Genomic DNA, 19763 nt, shown 5'->3' on the forward strand with positions numbered 1-19763 from the left:
TTATCCTGTTGAAACATACCTGCACATTACCTTGCTTTGTTTACGGCAGAAAACATCAGGTGCAATAAGCAGTATAATAACATGTTACATATTTTGTGAAGATGGTAATGAAACATAAGTAAACTGCTAGTTACTTTGTGACAGTGTTACAAAAATAATCTCCCTTCAGTTACTCCCTGTTGCCATCACTTCCGAATCAGATTTGGCTCACAGTCAAGATACAGGCAGTTTGGCAGAGAACTTTATGACAGGGTTCCATTTTTAGCACGCCTTATTAAGACCTAATTTATTTAAATGCAAGAAAATAAGCTTGAAAGGCAGTTGAAACACATTAGAAAAATCTATATAAATAACTTCTTAAAACAGAATGAGGAAAAGGTGCAAGGATGTTTTTTTCCCTGTGAAACTTGTTAAGATTTACAAAGTTGTCATTTTTTCTCTCATTTTGGCATGTTCGGGTAATGATGAACATACAGTAATGCAATAAATATGACCTAATAATGCTGATAATATAATAAGTGCATATTTATTATTCTGCTGGATATGATTAGAAGCAGGGGTTATTAGAAATGTGAAAGTTTCGGAGGCAAGTCTCGGAGGCATGCAGTGAGAGGCACTCCGGCGTCTTCAACAGCGGAATGGTCATCCAAGGCAATTCATTCCATCAAACTGTTTGTAATTTCTTTAACTCTGGCGTTACCACTTCCCGATTTCTGTGACTGTGTGTTTAAGTGCTTTATTTTGGTTGCTTTAGATCAGCTTTTGCCTGTTCTGCATTATTTTTTGTGTAGCCACACTAGCCACTGCATTGAGCAGCATGGTACGCCTGGAGGTGATGTATTGAGTTAGTTGTAGTCTTTACTTGTGTTGCAAACACATGATAGATTGGCAGCCTGAAACTAGCAATCAGCTGTTCTGATATTCTTTTCAGACACTGTTAAAACAATTTGACACGACACTTTAGACATGTTTACAGCTTAGAGATCGCACTTTGTACACCACAGCAAATTGATTTCTGTCACAACATTACACACAACATCCAGCTTCAGTGATAGTAAACATGTCTGGCCAAAAAAAGTCAAAGTAATTTACCCTATATCTGTGCCATTCTGAGAACCAAATAAGTTATTGATGCATCCCTACTTACTGTAATGCAGATTGATGGAAAAAGAAACCACATTTTCAACCAGCTACCAAATGACTGATGTCAGTAAGGACAAAAAACCTTCAAATAGTATGTAGTTTTGAAAACCCTCCTGTCTAAATGATATTCCTGAATTATATTTAAATTAAGGTAATTTCCCAGTTATACAGGAATGGGTAAAATATATATTTACCGATTTCCTGGTTACTGAATTAAGTATTTCGTCAAATAGTGAAGTTTTCAAAGAACAAATTGACAGCAGGAGGAACTTAAGTTCAATATGTTTATATGTAATTGCTCAATATGATGCAGTTTAAATTTCTTTCATAAAATCTCATGTGCTCCTTAAACCTGCTCCTGTAAACTTGAAATTATTATTTTCAATAAAAATTTTAAGCATATGATGTAAAAACTATTTTCATAAAAACTATTGCTCTATTTGATATCATTGTTTTTGGGTGGGGCGTATCATTGTACTGTATGATGTTGATAACCTGCTTAAAAATATTACAAAACAAAGGATCTTGTTATTATAAACCTTTTATGTTTGAGAACTTCTCTCAATTTAGGGCTATAATAGAATAAATAATTTGCCAAAATATAGCCATACACTACATGGCCAAACGTACGTGGACACCCCTTCTAACTGAAGGCTGGCATTGCTGACAGGTGTATAAAATCAATCACACAGTCATGCAATTTCCATAGACAAACACTGGCAGTTGAATAGGCAGTACTGTAGAGCGTGGTACCATCATAGGATGCCACCTTTCCAACAAGTCAGTTGGTCAAATTTCTGCCCCTCTAGAGCTGCCCCAGTAAACTGTAAGTGCTTTTCTTGTGAAGTGAAAACATCCAGGAGCAACAATAGCTCAACCACAAAGTTGAAGGCCACAAAAACTCACAGAACGGGACCACCTAGTGCTGAAGCACGTAGTGTGTAAAAATCATCTGTCCTCGGTTGCAACAATCACTACCGAGTTCCAAACTGTCTCTGGAAGCAATGTCAGCACAAGAACTGTTTGTCGGGGGCTTCATGAAATGGGTTTCCATGGCTGAGCAGCTGCACACAAGCCTGAGATCACCACACCAATGCCAAGTGTCGGCTGGAGTGGTGAAAAGCTCATCGGCATTGGACTCTGGAGGAGTGGAAATGCGTTCTCTGGAGTGATGAATCATGTTTCACAATCTGGCAGTTCAACGGACAAATCTGGGTTTGGCGGATGCCAGGAGAACTCTACCTGCCCAAATGCATAGTGCCAACTGTACAGTTTGGTGGAGCAGGAATAATGGGCTGGGGCTATTTTTCATGGTTCGGGCTCCTTAGTTCCACTGAAGGCAAATCTTGATGCTAAAGCATACAATGACATTCTAGACGATTTTGCGGCAACAGTTTGGGGAGGCCCTTTCCTGTTTCAGCATGACAATGCCCCTGTGCACAAAGCGAAGTCCATACAGAAATGGTTTGTCGAGATTGGTGTGGAAGACTGGCCTGCACAGAGCCCTGACCTCAACCCCATTGAACACCTTTGGGATGAACTTGAACACCGACTACGAGCCAGGCCAAATCACCCAATAACTAATGCTTGTATGGCTGAATGGAAGCAAATCCCTGCTGCAATGATCCAACATCTAGTGGAAAGTCTTCCCAGAAGAGTGGAGGTTGTTATAGCAGCAAAAGGGGTACCAACTCCATATTAATGCCCTTGATTTTGGAATGAGATGTTCAACGAGCAGGTGACCACATACTTTTGGTCATGTAGTGTCTTTGTAAATCAAACATTTTCTGAAACATAATATTTCAAATAAGAATAAATGTAATTGGCATATTTAAAAGTAGTCCTTAAAATGATTTTGTTTAAATACTGTTATAATCGGTTTTAATCGAATACAGCAGAACCCTACTACTGAATACAACTTATTAACAACTAACATGATTCACTCTAATGCACTAGGGTGCATGTTTTCAGTCATAGAATGAATAATTAAGATGATTAAAGGTAATGCAATGATTTTTAATTATTGTTCAATAGGTGGCTTAATGAAGTTGTATATTGGCCTCTTGGGGCTGGAGGACCGAAATGCATTTTTGAAAACAAACTATATGTACTATATAGTAATTGCAGTTTTTTTGCATTTACCATTGACGGTGTCAGTCTGAACTCAGTACGTCAATTTCTGGCATCAATAAACATTTAAAGACTATGAATAAAACATGGCAGAGAGCAAGGAGTAGCTTGTCCAGAAAGCAGGTCTACAATATGTTGATACACTATGAGCATGCAATTGCCTTCTCTTGTCAATCTGCTGAGATTCTGCTGTCAGTATAACAAGCTGTAAATGAAATATGTATGACAGGTGCATGTTCTTACAGGAATTGGAAGACTCGATTTAAGAGTAGCCATGCAAGTTACAACTGAAAGCTTCTGGAGTGGTAGGGGGAACAAAACAATTCAGTAGTCACTTTTCTCAAATCTCTTAAACAAGCGTGCATTTTTTAAAAGCACAATATGGTTTGGATTAGTATTTGAAAGCAACACAGTTAAAACATCTTAATAGGAGACCAGCATATCTAGATCTTGAGAAGCTCTTGTTAAAGCTGCCTAATCCAGTATGAGGTCATATAATTTAAAACAAAGACTGAACTGAGGAGTGGAGTTACTGTTCTGCAAGCTGTTCCTTGCAAGTACAAACTGTCTGACTTTAGAATATAAAAGACCTGAAGGACATTTAAAGGCAAGTGTGAATGAAACTGTTGAGCAGTGCCATATCTACTCAAAGGCTAAACCCCCTCACTTGTTAACACCTGTCTAATGCAAGATACTTTTCGCAAGATCTGTCTCATCTACATTTTAATTAGTTTTCTTACTGCCATCAGCTCAGCGATAAAAGTGCTTCCGTCACAAAGTTCAGGCAACACAGCAAGCGGCTTGACAGTCTTTTCACTAAGTACATTTGTCTTTAGGTGTGTGTGTGTGTGGGGGGGGGGGGTGTATATGTCAATCAATCTTGTTTAAAATGTAAAAAAGTATTTGTGATAACACTTTGTGGGAGTCTTTTCCAAAATGTACTCAGAGTACAGTTCAAGTGTAAGATTTGAAGCGGAGCACTGAAAGGAAAGAAAATCAGGAAAACACAGAAGGTATAGCCTCCTTGTGGAGAACAGCACTAGAAAAGGTGGCAGCATCTTCCTTCTTAAGTGAAAGTCAAAGTCCAGTACAGTGTGTTTGTGTGGGACTGCATTTGCATTGAAGGTCAAGGGTGTTTATCTAAAAGGACTCTCCACTGAAAAATACAAGAAGGCGTCCTGCTGTGCCGCCAGGAAACAGGCTTGTTGTTTTTACAGATTCATTTAAACACAGCAAATATTTCCAAAACCAGTACTTCAAAGAGAACGGATGTACAGGAAGCTGTAACTAAGCGAACCACCTCCTCAACGTCTGTCCCTCAACCTGACAGGATGCTCAGGGTGATCTCAGCATGGCAGCCCAAGTCACTGTTACACAGCCCCGCACATTACAGCAGCCCTTGTAATGCAACATCATAAATAATGAAGTAAAGCATGCTCTAACTAATTCGAATACTATTTTTAAACAATAGAAGTAAAATGTATCAAACCTTGTCGAAATTACGATTAACACACCCATACAGTTAATCCTGCTTGATTTAAACCAAGCATATCAAAAGCTGTGAAATTCCTGTAGAAATATAGAGGGGAAAAAATAACAACCACTCAATAACATTTTTTAAATTAGCTATATATTGTTTGAAACAGCAATCAATAGAAAATAATAAAATTAATTAGAATTGAGAAAAATCAAAGTCACAAATGAGAATCTTGCTGTTTTTACACACAAGGGGACAGAGGCCTCTGATGGCGATTTATCAGATGGGGCATTTTTTATGTCGATCAAGAATTAAAATGTGTACTGATGCACACAGCATTGACTAAATTTTTTGAGAAAAACACATTTCTCACAGAACTAAACTGTATCAGCATAGAGCTGCCAAACACATTAAGAAGTACCATAATGAACTTTAATATGCTAGTCTTTATGAAATAGCACTTTCATACTGTACACAATGCAGAAACATTATAAGGCTCCAAAATTAAAATTTCTTAGGAATGAATGTGCTTCTAAAAGTAAAGTCATAAACTTACAAAAAAGTAAACGTTTGTGTTGCTTTTAGATATTTTCTCTTTGAAGCTTACTAAAAATGAGCTGCTGTAATCTTTTATAACGGTTTGTTTTAAGAAAGAATCTCTTCAATTTTCAGGTTCAATAATGTATATATACAGTGTGTTCTGACTTACGAAAGGTCATAGGAATGGAACTCTGGTGATTCGGTTTTGAACGTAGGTCAGAATATTTTTATTACTGTTGTAACTTAAGTCATGTTAAATGTTAAAAGTTGTAACCGTATGTTAGCCTATATTTAAACGCATATACTGTACAGTTAATAAAAATTGCATACACATGGTAATGTCCAAGAATCAATATTAAAATAGATAAAATACAAACAAGGTAATAAAAGAAAGGTAAAGATCTCACCCAGACACCTCTACCTTATGTGTATACATCGACAATGGATGATTTTTAGGCATAAGGCAGAGATGCTAGGTTTATAAAAACAAATAAACAAAAAAAAAAAAGTTTAACACTCACTCTGTAACCTGAAACTAGCTTGCACACGAGAAAGGGCATTTTTGGAGGAGGAAAACTTGAAACTAATTGGAGGACTGAGATGTTGCTGGAGATGATGCTGTACTTTGTCTCGCTCACCGTAAGTAACAACAGAATCCATGTAAGTCAACATTGGAAAATAATGGGGCTTATGGACTTTGTCGAACGTACAAAATGTCGTAAGTCGAGGTTGTTGTAGGTTGCAACGTGCCGGTATAGGCCTTTTATATATGAGGGCCTTCTCTGATGGCCAGAGGTGTGTGTATAGCAGGAGACATTATTTTCCATTTAAAACACTTAAAAACATACTGATAGTATTGTACCATTGTAAATGTGACTATGTATGTATTACACTTTATATCACTAACCCTCCCTCTGCCGGCATTCGATCAGAGCAGAGATTGCTTGCTTTGTGCAGGACACAGCGTGGTCATTCAGAAATACATTAGGGTGGATCAGCGCTGACTGTGTGGAACAGTAGTTGTTGCCATGCCGAAAAAAACAAAAAAAAAAAAAAAAAAACTACAATTTACAAAACAACAATCTTCATATTTATTAAAGGGGTGACACCTGCACCTAAAAAAAAAATGGTTGCCATTGCATAAGATTGCAGACACTTTATGGACCCCAAAGTCCACCGAGGGGAATATAGCAAAAAAAATGTAAGACTATGGGAAATGACCAAGTGGAACAGGCCCACAATGACAAGACAAGGCAAACGCCTGCAGTGAAGACAAACCATCTGCCCAGCAATCAAAAAGGTACAGTTGTTTCTGCAATAGTGCCCACTGTATATAGAGAAGACTGGTTTCATCTCATACAAACCATTGAGTGTAGCACAGTTTGAGGGGTGGATCACTGAAAATACTACATGGTGCGCTTGCGTGTACCGAGTCCTACTGCACAGTACACCTCTCGGCTGAGAATACATTGTGCTGGTGTGTAAAAATAGCTATTTGTAGAAATGGTCTGTGGGTTACCCAAGAGATTTGTCCATGGAGATTTAAGGCCTTCACAAAGCAAACAGACCTAGGAAATAAAACCTGCAAGCTCCAGTAAAGCCTTGCACAACTTGTGACCAAATCCTTAAATGTTAAATCAATATTGGTCAGTTCACCAACAATGCTGTACATAAAGAAGTAATGAATTGGTTCATCTTTAGAAATCACATAAAGTGTGTTGAATGAAAAGGGGAAAAAAATAAAACCTCTACCTTACTGAGCTTTTCCAGAAAAAACAAAAACAAAAACGCATGAAAACCTGTGTGAGATTATACACAGGCCGAAATGAATAAGATGGAACATTCAATTCTTCAAGTTAAGGGCAAATTGCAACCCCTAAGAGAGATCAGTTCCAGTAAATGGTTCATGGAGCATTGGTAGGTAGACTGCCAACCTGACAATTGATATGGTAGGATATTGTTTCTCTTTTATAGTTCATAAAGTAGTCTTGCAGCATTACAGCATCAACACATTGGTAAATGAGGCTTATACCGACAGTACAGTCAAATCTGCTTCTAAGCAAATACCCATTAACAGCTTCTCTCTGTATCTATCAAAATATATTCTCTTCTTCGACTTCTCCCGCTTTGAATTTTTCTCCTTTAAAAATGCATCATCTTTGTGAAATTACGTAGGATTGATTTTCTATAAAATGATTTCTGAAAGTTATACTTTAAGTAATCTAGCTCTGTGGTTAATTTCACAGAGCCCCAGTCTGGTCTGAATGCAGATCGCAAGCTACATGTCACACGTTGTTTTAGTTTAGTATTCAGACATGTCGGGATCTTATAATAGCCTTTAAGCCACACTGTGGCTTAATGCACCATGACAGTCACAAGACTAAACAGAGAGTGTCTGTTCAACCAAAGTACTATCTTTAGAAAACTAGGCAACACTCACAGCTGGTAGTGGCTAGGAGGATGCATTCAGAATATTGTCAAAACAGCAGTATAGAAATTAATCAGGATTAATGCAGCCCACTTTCCTCTGTTTTCTAGAGAAACAGTGCACATTTTATAATCCATACATTTTTAAGTAATTAGAAAATAGACCATTTGCTGAAAGAAATGTGTTTTGAAAGGAGAAAATGTTGGGCCACCATTAAACATGCAAAACAATGGGTCATCAACCTGAGGTAACGTTAATGTTACCCGACTCCAAGATGACAACATATGAAATAGAAGTGAAGGAATTGAGATCCAGACTAACATGGACTGTGCAACTTGAGCTACAGTGAAACTTCAGCAGGGAAAGAGTTAATGCCTCATTGAGCTTACTGTAGGTGAACTTATGCCATACTGATAAATAACGAGCTAAGGAGGTCAATTCATCATACACACCAGCCACGGCTTCATTAAGCAGAACATCTACAGACTCAGGTTTTCATGAAAGAAGGAGGAAAAAAAAAAACACTAGAAGGGAATCTAGAGTGGGCACTTCTTTATACAATAGCACAATTATTTTAAATAACCTAATAACTTAAAATGTCATCTATTATTGACTTTTAGGCTAGACTAGTATATGCCTAGTCCTTGTCAATATTACCCAACAAATCTTGATTTGCAGCAGCATTCCCTGAAAGACATATGCACCATTTTAAGGTTATGTTATGTTATGTTGTCTTGTTACCTGGCATTTTGTTTTTATGATTCATTCATTTACTTTTTTTTTTCCCCCAGATATAATAAGGTGTTTTAAAATGTATTCCTGGTCACAGAGCTCTGTGCAACATCAGAAAAACAACAGAAATAGACTAAAGAACTTAAATAACTCATTTTCCATATACAAATCATACTATTTGTCTAATGGGGCTATTTCAAACATGCAGTTTCAAAGTCTTTGCATTAGTGCACGAGTGCTTCAGTGCTTTACAGTCTACATTATACAACAAATAGTCTACTTACTATTCTAGATGTGGAAGGTTCTCCAAGAATGTTTTTACAGCAACAACAACAAAAGGGTCACTTTGAAATTTGGCTATAGGCATGAAAACAAATCGATAGGGGGTGAAAAACATTTAATTTGCAACCGACTACACAAGCTGCTGGTATAGGCACATACATTGCACTGTAAAACAACATTAGAGGTTGTGTAGTGCTTGTGGCTGGCTGTACTTTACAGGTGCTGTATGAACATGGTGAAACCTCACCTTCCTTCTTGCAGGGCTCCTGTACAAGACAATGCAGAGGAAATAGTGCACCGGACCTGTGAATAACTTTGGTGTGAAATAGATATTATATGAGTAGCTCATTGATCAGGTGAAACAGGGACATAAATGGATGGAGTTTTCAATGACTTAAGCACGAGTCAATGAGCCTGTCAATAATGTAACTTGTGCCATTGATAGGCACTTCTCTCACTCTTTTATGTTCTCTCCCCCGCATAGACTGTGTGTGTCTATAATGTGCTTAAATATTAAACTATGGTTTTAGTAGACTCTAATCCAGGAGCAGTATTTATTGCAGCAGCTTTAATGTGCCTTGTGCTGGGTGAACATGCACATTGTGACCAATATTATCAGTATTGCTCTTTCGATTCTGATTCACATATTCACAAACTGCATGTGCACGTTCAATTAATTACTACTTTACGTGTTAGGCTACAGAAAAAGAAGAATCTGGCCACAGCTTTCAAAGAGTTAGCACGGTTTGTATCTATTTTCGTCTTCTTCTAAACATGTTTTATCAACTGGAATTATGTTGGAAATAAAAAGTAATTTGTCAGAGAAGCTGCTGGCAGTTAAGAGAAGGGCATTTAAGTGCTGTGGCTCCATGAACTCACTGTGTACACATGCTCAATTTAGCAAAGGTTACAAAACTCAGGAGTAATCGCAATATCCCTCCTCTCAGCATTGTAGATTCTTTAATGAGATTGAAAAGGTTTCAACAAAGCAGAAGGCATCTAGTCTTCAAAAAACAGCAAAATCCAAGGTGCATTATGACAGTGCGGCAAGTCGGTCAATTATCCATACACTTCCACTTTTACAAAGTGTGATTTGTTTAGCTAGCTTTCTGGTAACAATCCTTTGCTAACCTATCTTGTACACAAATGACATCCAGACCAGAGGTCATCGCAATTTGTCACTGGGTTCCTCTGTCACTGTCACCAAAGCACCTCAGTAACTTCTAATCTTGTGCTTTGCATTCTCGTGAGAACAAATGCAGGATTTCTTCTCACAAGTTCATTTGTTTTAAAGAATGTATATAGTAACAGTTATACGATCCACCCATCCATAGTCAATAACTGCTTTGTCAAGTTGGCGGTCACAAGGGGCAAGGCAGTGTAAACCCTGGATGGAACTCCAGTGCAGAGGGTTAAACCTTTTCATTCCAATTTGCTGCCACCAATGTATTCAAATATAACTTATATATATATATATATATATATGCCCCCTACTGGCACTTCGTATGTTGACACACCCTTAGAATAAACACTGATAAGTGCACACACTGATGACTGAACAACTAATCAAGGTACTCTAATGTAATCAATCAAAGGTTTCACATTTTTATTCAATATGAATTATCTGTCAATTATCACTAGTCAATTCCTGAAATTTGCAAATGTAAAGTGATTAATATTTTGCTAACACACTATAATCGATGTCCATACTTCCAGTGTAAGTATACATAAAGAAAGTAAACATTTTACTATAGAGTACAAAACGAATGCATATGAAGTTAGCATGTACTCATGAGATGTTCCAGACCTGTACATATTAATGTCCTTATCCAACAGAAATGTATCAGTGTTCCCAATGTTATAAATGGTTGATAGCTCAGGGCAGAAAAGTCATATTAGACTGTACATGATGCACAAGGTCAGATGTATTGTATCTGTGCTGCTCCGTTTACTGTTGACAATTTGTGCATAAAGTGAGGGACTGGATGTCGAGCGTGGCATCATGCTTTATTCGTTGCAGTCGTTATTTAAGTTCTGTGTGTCATACAACTCTCTTTGCCTCCAGCATCTCACAGGCTCCAGCTTTAAATGCATTGATAACCACAAATGTAACACAAGAAACATGCTGTCAACTTCTGATGCAATGCTTCTATAATTATACTACAAAGACTGGATTTCACAGTTTGCATCTCATTTTTCCACACTTGTGGTACGTCCCCGCAAGCATTATCATACGCATTTCATAAACTTTCATAAACTAAACTTCTGCACTTCGTGTTTTAACCTTCATAAAAAATGGATGTATATTTGTCTGAATAGTCCTGTGTGTTAAAAAAAAAAAAAAAAATAGTTTAGCGCTTAGCTGGGGCACCGTAACGTAGACTGAAATGTTAAAATTTCTTAAAATACTCAGAATATAGCACTCATTCAGACAAATACAAATCTATTAAAAGCTTCATAATTGTTTTTTAAAGAAGGCAGACAAATTGGCTGTGAGGAAAAAAGCAAAATGTGGCAAAAATCCAAGATCCAGAGATATAGGAGTTGGTATGGTTAAATGTAGATTAGCATATACTTGCTGTGCAATTGGACCGACCTAGACATTTTTACTGGAACATGAAAAAGGTTAAATGGTGTGAATAACTGACAAACCTCCAGACATTTTTATATGGAAATAATTTTTTCTTCTTTATGAACCGATTTTTGTTGTACATCTAGATTACTTACTACTTGTAGGTTTCAGAGCGAACGTATTCGAAGACGTGAGACACTCCGAGTTGGAACTGGTCTGCGATGGGAGTAACCCAAGGGTTGTTCTCTGCTTTGAACACTTGTTTGGGTCCTGTCAGATCCAAATTACCTGTAGTTAGAATGAGAAAGAAAAAATGAGAGAGAGAGTGGGAGGAAAAAAAACAAAAAACTTTGGAACATTTTAAAGCATAGATTAAGGCACAACTAAAGCAGATCTGTGGACCCTGGGGGCTAATTAAATTGTTATACATTACTAAGTGTTGAAAAACCTGTCAGGAATTGTAAAAGTACATGGAGGCCCCTATGTACATTTAACGTCATGCCTCACAAAATAAGTAGACAGAACATTAAGACATTTAAACTGTTAAAACATTGGTTTAAGTGTTAGTTGTCTGTTTTCCTTTCTATTCTTATTTTATGTTAACTTGGAAGTCATATGGGAAATCATTCAACGGTGGCAATGCTTGATTTGAACATTAAATTCTGTTTTAAAAGCTGACTTAGGCTACTCAAACATGTCTTACAGCACAAAGTCAGAGAACAGTCTGACGGACTTAATACTGGTGATTTGGTGAAGCTAATAAACAATTTTAAGGAACCCTTCCAAATGTGTATTTCTCTGAAGGATGAGAGGCTCATCCCATCAGTTCCTTCACTAAGAACATGTCGCAAGTTGTTTTTATGAGCAATATTTTCCCACTGCACTCCCAATTGGCTACTAAAATTACACTAGTCTTCACAGATGGCTGAGAAATTGAGAAGTCTCTGGAAATGTTCATGTTAATACAGCAAACATTTATGAACACCTGTGTAGACAATAATGCAAGCCTGGTGATGACTGAACATTTTCAGTTTTGCACATGTTCAATAATGTATCCATGATTACAGCTAACTCAGAGTAATTCTGCAATGGTGAAACAAAATATATACACATACATACATACATATAAGACCAGTGCATCAATTTTAACACCTACTATTCATTCAGATTTTAGTAATTCAGGTTTTGTCTGGGAGTGTGTTTTGGGTTATTATCAGTGGGGAACAGCCTAAACCAAGAAATGCCTTCCCAAGAGTACTTCATAATGGTAATTAATATAATACTGTGCTTTCACTATATCTTGTATATATGAAATAGCAAAACTGGTCTAGACCCTAGGCATGGCAGTAGTAAACTTTCATGATTATGGTTGTGTAGTGAGTGTGGAAATAAGACATGTAATAGAAACAAAGGACATTTGACACTTTCAGTGTAACTGAATCATGTAAATGCTTCATGTATGTATCAAATTGACAATGATGCTACCGACTCAAAGAGTGAAGCATTATGGGAATGTTGTTGGCAAGAGTAATACGGTTATTTTATTAAAAGTTCACCAAAATTAAACCAAATATCTTCAACAATAAAGTGAAACCAGTCAACCCGAAAACCTGGAATGTCTGGTATTAAGTTTGCCTCTTTATTTGCAATAGATGAGCGTTCAGAGAAATTAAGCTCAAAGGGTGCTGAATGCCTGTTGAAAAACTTTTGAACACAATTAGGTAACATATCGGTGCGTTCATTCCTAAGCCATAGGTTTCGCAATGCTCTTGTCTAGCTTTTAACTTCCACTGGGTGGAACCTGCATTTGACCCAATAAAACACATGTGCTGAATGAACATGACTTAAATTAACAATAAATAGAAAAGCATTAAATATCGTATATAAATGTACATTATGTACTGCATTGACAACATAGATCCTTGTTTCCACTGTGTTCGTCTGAGATATTGGTAAGTATAAGCTGAAAAAAGGGAGGGAAATAAATGCTTTAAACAAGTTGGCAGCAAGCTTTCAAGAGAGATGCCCTTTGTAAAGGGACACTTCATATTTAAAAACAAAGCACTGGAAGTGCCACCGGCCTGGGAAAGGAGGAATGACAAGTTGCTCTAGAAATGAGTCTAACAACAATCCCCCAGCATTTCCGGCAGTGTTCCTTTTCTCCTCTCTTTCTCTCTCTCCCTCTCCTCTGTCAGCTCAATGAGGTGTGTTCTATTAACCAATATGCTGAAGGCGTTTGACCTCTCGTGTCAGTCAGACAGCTATAGCCCTAACTGCCTTACGCTTCGCTGCTCCTTGTTAGAAGTCTCCCACCCATCTCCAATATTAGAGAGCTGAGCATTGCTGCCGTTTTAACAAGTATGAAGCAGCCGGCAGAGGGATTAAGCAATGTGATGAAGGGAACCTAACAAGCTGAAAAGCCGGGGTTTCTAACTATGTACGATGGCTTGCTGGGCTCTGGCTATTCAATCCCCAGCTGCCAGGGAAAGTTCACTAGGGTAGGCTGGACCACACTGACATTAGAGTCAACCTGCAAAACATAGACAGCACCCAAGTCAAATTATATTTTCACAAACCTTATCAGAAACGTACGGTAGGTCTACCATTCCTGATACTACACACTGTTCAAACTATGCGTATTTACTACTTCTAATTAACACTTCTTCCCCCAATATGCAACTGCTTTTTAACTGCCTTTTTAACAGAAAAGGAGAAATCACTGAGTTTTCCTATACTTTTACTTCCAAGTAAGTGTAAAACACCTTGATTGTATTTATTGTGGAGCGCTTCCATCAATCTTGTGCCAAAACAGGAGACTCACAAGAGCCTAACTGGACACTTGACACTTTACATAATTTTTAGCTGGTTTATAGTTTCTCTGTTAATGATATATAACCACAGTGCTCAGTGTCACCACATACTGCCTCATGGATTAGCAACTGAAGCAGAGGGCTTTAATGGCATTCCCCCACCCCCATTAAAAGTAGAAATGTATTTATCATAAAAGGTGGTTCATGAAAACAATTGCCACCATTGGTCTAAATGAATCAACTTTCAATAAGAAATTAGTGTGAAATAGAAATAAACCTCAAGTTAAGATTTATAAACTGCTAATGACAATGGTGCATGTTATATAAACATGCTACCGGACACAAAGTGGTGTATTTTGGCAGAGAGAAATCAACAGTAGGGAATATCTGCACAATTGGCCATCTAGGTCAATAGACCTCCCACCTGCAGATTTCCACGTGTAAGGCAATCTGAAGACATTTGTATACCATGACCCTTTACAGACTGTTGATCTCCCCCAAAATTAAATTGATATTCTAAAAATGAAAACAAAGTTGCATTTATATAACTAAATGTCTTGCCTTTTTCCTTTATAGTAATGATTCCTTGAATTGATGCAAAGTTAATTTAAAAATCACCCTGCATCTTACAAAGTTTGGAAACATGACACCACATGCAGATATGCTTAATTCTAATAACATTGTTACATTTTCACATGGAGTAACTTATAGCCATGCTGTATAATATAGACTGGTTTGGATGAAAAAATAAGTTGTTTTCAAGTGATGCTGTCAGAAAGACCAAAGCAGTGTACTCAGATGACCTTTCCAAAAAGCTTCCAAGCGTACTCAGTTCAGCACAGGTGATTTTCTTCCATTCACAGAGAGGAGACAGCCAGAGAAAGCAGAAATATAATTTGATTAGGGGAGCAAAGGGACAGCGAGAGCCTCTAATAAACCACCAGCAAGGTGGGAAAAAAAAAGAAAAGAAGAAAACTGTTTAAACAGACAGCAGGAAGCACTGCGTACGGCGCAGAATCGAAAGCAAAAATGCTCTAGAATAGAATGCTCTGCATAGAAAGCAAAAACCGAAACTGACGAGGGTTTGTAGCATTTCATGAAGACACTTCTCCCTCAGCTTTATAGACTACTGAGTTCACTAGAGCGCCTAAGAATGATCTGTTTTAAAATGGCATGTCCTCTTAACCTGAACACGTAGCAGTGGAATACTGTTCAAGTTTGAAAACAAACTAGGTAAACATACAACAGGTGGTTCAATTATATTGAACAAGGAACTCCAATCAGAAGCAAGAATCCCCCCCTTAACTGAGCAGTTGTATATAACATTGGCCTTAAATGCAATATTCATGCAAAAATACGGTGTCAGGTATTTGACAGTTTACTACAGTTATTCTTATTGATATCTACAGTCTGACCCATATCAATATACAATATGAATATAAAGCCAATACAATGGATAGTTAAAAAAATGACTGCTGAACACAAAAGACCAAGTCAAGCCAAATGCAGACCTTCGATCTCCCTCCATGAAGAAGGCATAAGCACCCTTGAAATATTAGCCTGCACAACTACAACAACAATAGTCTTTAATTAAGAAGAAGAAGGAAAAAAAAAAGCCTAATCTCTTATGTATGACATGGTGCAACCTTTTCCATTTCCAGCTGTGAGACACAAGTGCAAATAAACAAAACTGCCAAGAAAAGAGGGGGAAAAGGGATGCCTTTTTTCCCCCATCAGGATTTGAATAAGCATTGCGAGATAACCATTGAGCCTGAACTGCACGGCTGTGTGGAGTCCTCGTTTATAATCTCAATGACTGTGCCTCCAATTCCAGGGGGGCATTCCTCTTTAGCAGCACAACACCGTGGGGGTCGAACAAACACCAGTTCTGCACACACGAGCACTTTGAACACATTTGTTAGAGTCCTTTATTAGGCAGGCATCCAGGGGCCTTAGAATGCATTGTTATCAATATTGGATTATCTCTACAGTTTATGTTTTCCCACTGAATTCCAGGTCAGGCACTCGTTGTTTAAAACTTCAAGCGATACCGGATTGCATTTTGAGGAATGGTAATAGCTGGACATAGGTGGCTCTTATTTTTATAGTGAGAGGTCCACCCTCCTTCTGTAGCCTTTAGGTTCTCGCTAAACCTGTAGAAATCGATAAAATGATTTTACAAGAATTTCACTTTTATTTTGACTAGACAAAATAAAACAAAGAGAACAGAGAGAAGAGAACAAAGAGAACAGAGACTGAAACTCTGCTAATTGATTTCATAACCAGTGTTTAGCTTGCCGATCAACTTGAATTCACATCAAATCCCACTACTTCAACAGCTTGCAGAATTTCAGCTCAAAACCCCCTAGGACAGGAACTAAACCATAAAGATTAGTCTTAGGGGCAATCGAGAATAGTGAAACGGACAGATGAACATTTAGTATGTGAGAGGAAAACCAGATGAGAGAGTGTCCACATGTTCTGTAGTGCCTGCCGTGAAAGACAGAGAGAGCAACTGGGGTTCTTCAGCTGACACACTATATTCTCTGATACAACTCTCCTTTGAGGGTAAATACATTCTGATAATGGCCTATTAATATCAGAGACGCACCAAAAATATGTTTTTTTAATTCTGATTTTGAAAGTCGGTGATAATAAGATTTTATAGTTTGCACGTAGACTCTCCCTTATAGGAGGCTGTGGTCACGTGTTGGGGGGTGAGGGACACTCATCTCCAGGCATTAAAGGTTGGGCACCCCCTGACATATTATTTTTATAAAAAACTGAAATGAGTTAACTGGGCAGTGTAGAGTGATTGGCAATGAAAACTTAATACCTCTGCCTTAAGTCAATGTTGAACACACTGATAATATAAAATTGATAAATATAGTTTAAGTAACTTCATTAAATTAAACGATTCACAGAACTGTGTTTCAAATGAAAGGTGTGAACACTCAACTAGAACTGTGTATAACCATTTCAATGTTTTATTTTTATGTTAATTGTATCATTTTGTCACGACACACTTTTTTTTTATTCCCCAGTAAGCTTTAAATTTAGGATTAGCTGACATTTTATATACATGAATGCACACAAAAAGTGATATATTCATTAAGCTTCAAGTGGCTACGTTACTGTCTGGAATCATTTAATGCATTTCTGAATGTTTTCCTCTTGGGAAAACAAAAAAGGGAGAGGAAAATGTTCACCCTTATCCTCGACGACACTGTCAAGAAGCTAGGACTGCCATTATATAACTATCAAAAATATACAGTAACTACTACCTCTGAAGAACAATGAAAATAAATAAACAAATTCTCCTCCGAGATAAGCATAGTCCTACTGTAACCTAACTCTTGTCCTTTATATTTTTAAATGGATTTCATTGGACCACCATTCTCCTATATATACTTACCCAATTCAGGTGGAAGAACAGTGAGTCGATTCCCTTGAATATGCAGCTCTTTCAGCTGTGCCAGATCCCCAATCTCTTTGGGCAAAGAAATCAGGTCGTTGTCTCTCAGGCTAAGCTGGAAAGAGATGTTTACACATAAGAAAGGTATTGGCAAACAAAACAGTACATGCAGTTCATTCACCAGCTTTTCAAGCCAAGATTGGAAGTGTGGATTTCAACAGAGCTTAAGCATCAGGTGAAGTATGTTTCACTGTGTCATAGGAGACAAGTTCAAATTACAGAACAAATTCAGCATCAACTAGAAACCTCACTGAGCAAAGAACGGAGTCTGAGGACGCATAGGGTAGAGAGGCAGAACAAATAGGCAGTACAGGTAGCAGTTGGCCACTACAGGAAAAATATCTCTGGCAATCTTTTCAAAGTAGAGAACTTCAATTTTAAAATCAAAATCGTTCAAAGTATTCACTGTAATGGTGGGAGACTTGAAAATCTCCCTGCCTGTCTCACAAAAGCCAAACTTGCACCCTGAACACAAGTACATCACTGTTTTATTTCTGTGCAGGTACCCAAACAAAGGCTGCAGGAACCACCTTTTCAAATGAACCTAAATCAAATGGAGTTGATACAAGTCCTGTAAAAGCCCTGCAAATAAGAAAAAGCAAAGAAAAAAAAATAAAAGTGAATTGATTTTCTAGGAATTTAGATAAATTACTCACTATCTGCAGTTTTGCAAGCTTCCCGATATCTGGAGGCAGGATTTCGAAATCGTTGTCACTTAGATAGAGTGCACGCAGGGTGGCTGCAAATTAAACAGCAATATATAAACAGGCTGGCATAAAAGCAGACCATTTGAGGCTTGATCAATAACAGGAGTCAGTTTTGATTAATAACCAGGGCTTGGCGAAAAGCATCTGACAAACCCAGGGCACCCAACAATAACAATCAGGTCAAACATAGATTTACAGTCTTATTGTGCTGCTGTGGCCAGGAAAGCATCCATAACCAAAGAGGATTGGCATAATTAAAAGATCAAGCCAATGATAAAAGCCTGTCCAAGCCATGAAAATCACATTGAGTTCATCACACTTTACATGTCCGGAAGCTGAAATGTATAATGCCACACAGTGCTTCAACTGTTTACATAATATTGCCATTTCCTTTTTGCTGTCCATATCTGACGACTTTTAAACTCACGGAGCTCAAATGCAATCTCTCTCAAGAGGTCACCTTGCATTCATGCAAGAAGCAGTTCTCCTCTTTGGCTGTTGTCTCTGATGTCAATCACCACTGTTTGGGGAAAACCCTTCTCCAAACCAGATGCATGTGATGTCAGACAGACAGCAGTCTTGAGGACACGCCCCTGTACTGACAGCAAGCTGACATCTTGCAAGCGATCACATTACAGCTTTATATTCCCAGTTTAGGAACGTGTCAGTGCGTGAACAATGTTAAGAAAAATGACAAGCAAGTCACTTAAACAGCTGAAGCTCCACTTAGGGATGTTTACATTTCTCTGGACCCAGTTACTTTCCCTTTTAAGGTCAAAAACTATTTAAAAATTGTAATAATGTAATAAAAGAATGTATTATTATTAAGATTATGTTGTGTTTGTTTTCGTTTGATTTGCATCTCAATAATTAATAAATTTAAAAAAAATGTCCACTGTCAGAAATGTCACAAATCACTGCCTAAACCCTGTCAGCATTAAATCGGACCATAGCACAGCTTTACCACTCCTACCCAGAAACAACCCTCTCTGTCTCTCTATGCACAGTACAAAAGTGCTGTTTCAGGTGGGTGGAGTAATCCTGTGCTCCTTGAGAAACACCATTTTTGATTGTGAGCTTTGGAAAACCTGGTTCTAGAGGATGTTATGCCATCTCCTCTTTAAATCTGCAGTAAATGTTGATAATTTTGAGATAAAGCAAATGTTAAGAATACAAACCAAACACGTGCAAGTTTGAGCACATTCCCTCATACGCCACAAGAAATGAGCTGGCTTCCCAGAAACAGAATTGTAAAATCATAAACCCATATTGAACAGTCAGATTTTGAGTTTTTGTTTTGAGTATATGAGTGGAAATAAAAAGTGGAAATATGAGTATACAGAAGTTTGGTCATTTGATCAGCTGTAGTCAACAGTTGTCATCTGCTATGGAATGTAACAGAGTGACAAATTCAGCCCTAAGGAAACCAACAGCCTCTTATTTTTTATTTTTAAATATTATAAATAT

The 19763-nt window shown here is 37.7% G+C and overlaps 1 protein-coding gene across 2 annotated transcripts in view; it reads right to left on the reverse strand.

Moving 5' to 3' along the window:
• Positions 1-19763, reverse strand: part of rsu1 (Ras suppressor protein 1) — a 67879-nt gene that overhangs the window by 28526 nt on the left and 19590 nt on the right. For both annotated transcript variants that reach the window (XM_066723332.1, XM_066723333.1), the window contains exons 6-8: positions 18246-18328; positions 17530-17644; positions 11460-11592 (exon numbers count right to left, since the gene is read on the reverse strand). In XM_066723332.1, coding sequence (XP_066579429.1) covers positions 11460-11592; positions 17530-17644; positions 18246-18328 — 331 coding nt within the window. The remainder of the gene's footprint in view (positions 1-11459; positions 11593-17529; positions 17645-18245; positions 18329-19763) is intronic.

This window comes from Amia ocellicauda, chromosome 2 (assembly GCF_036373705.1).
Source record: "Amia ocellicauda isolate fAmiCal2 chromosome 2, fAmiCal2.hap1, whole genome shotgun sequence".
Taxonomy (NCBI): Eukaryota; Metazoa; Chordata; class Actinopteri; order Amiiformes; family Amiidae; genus Amia; species Amia ocellicauda.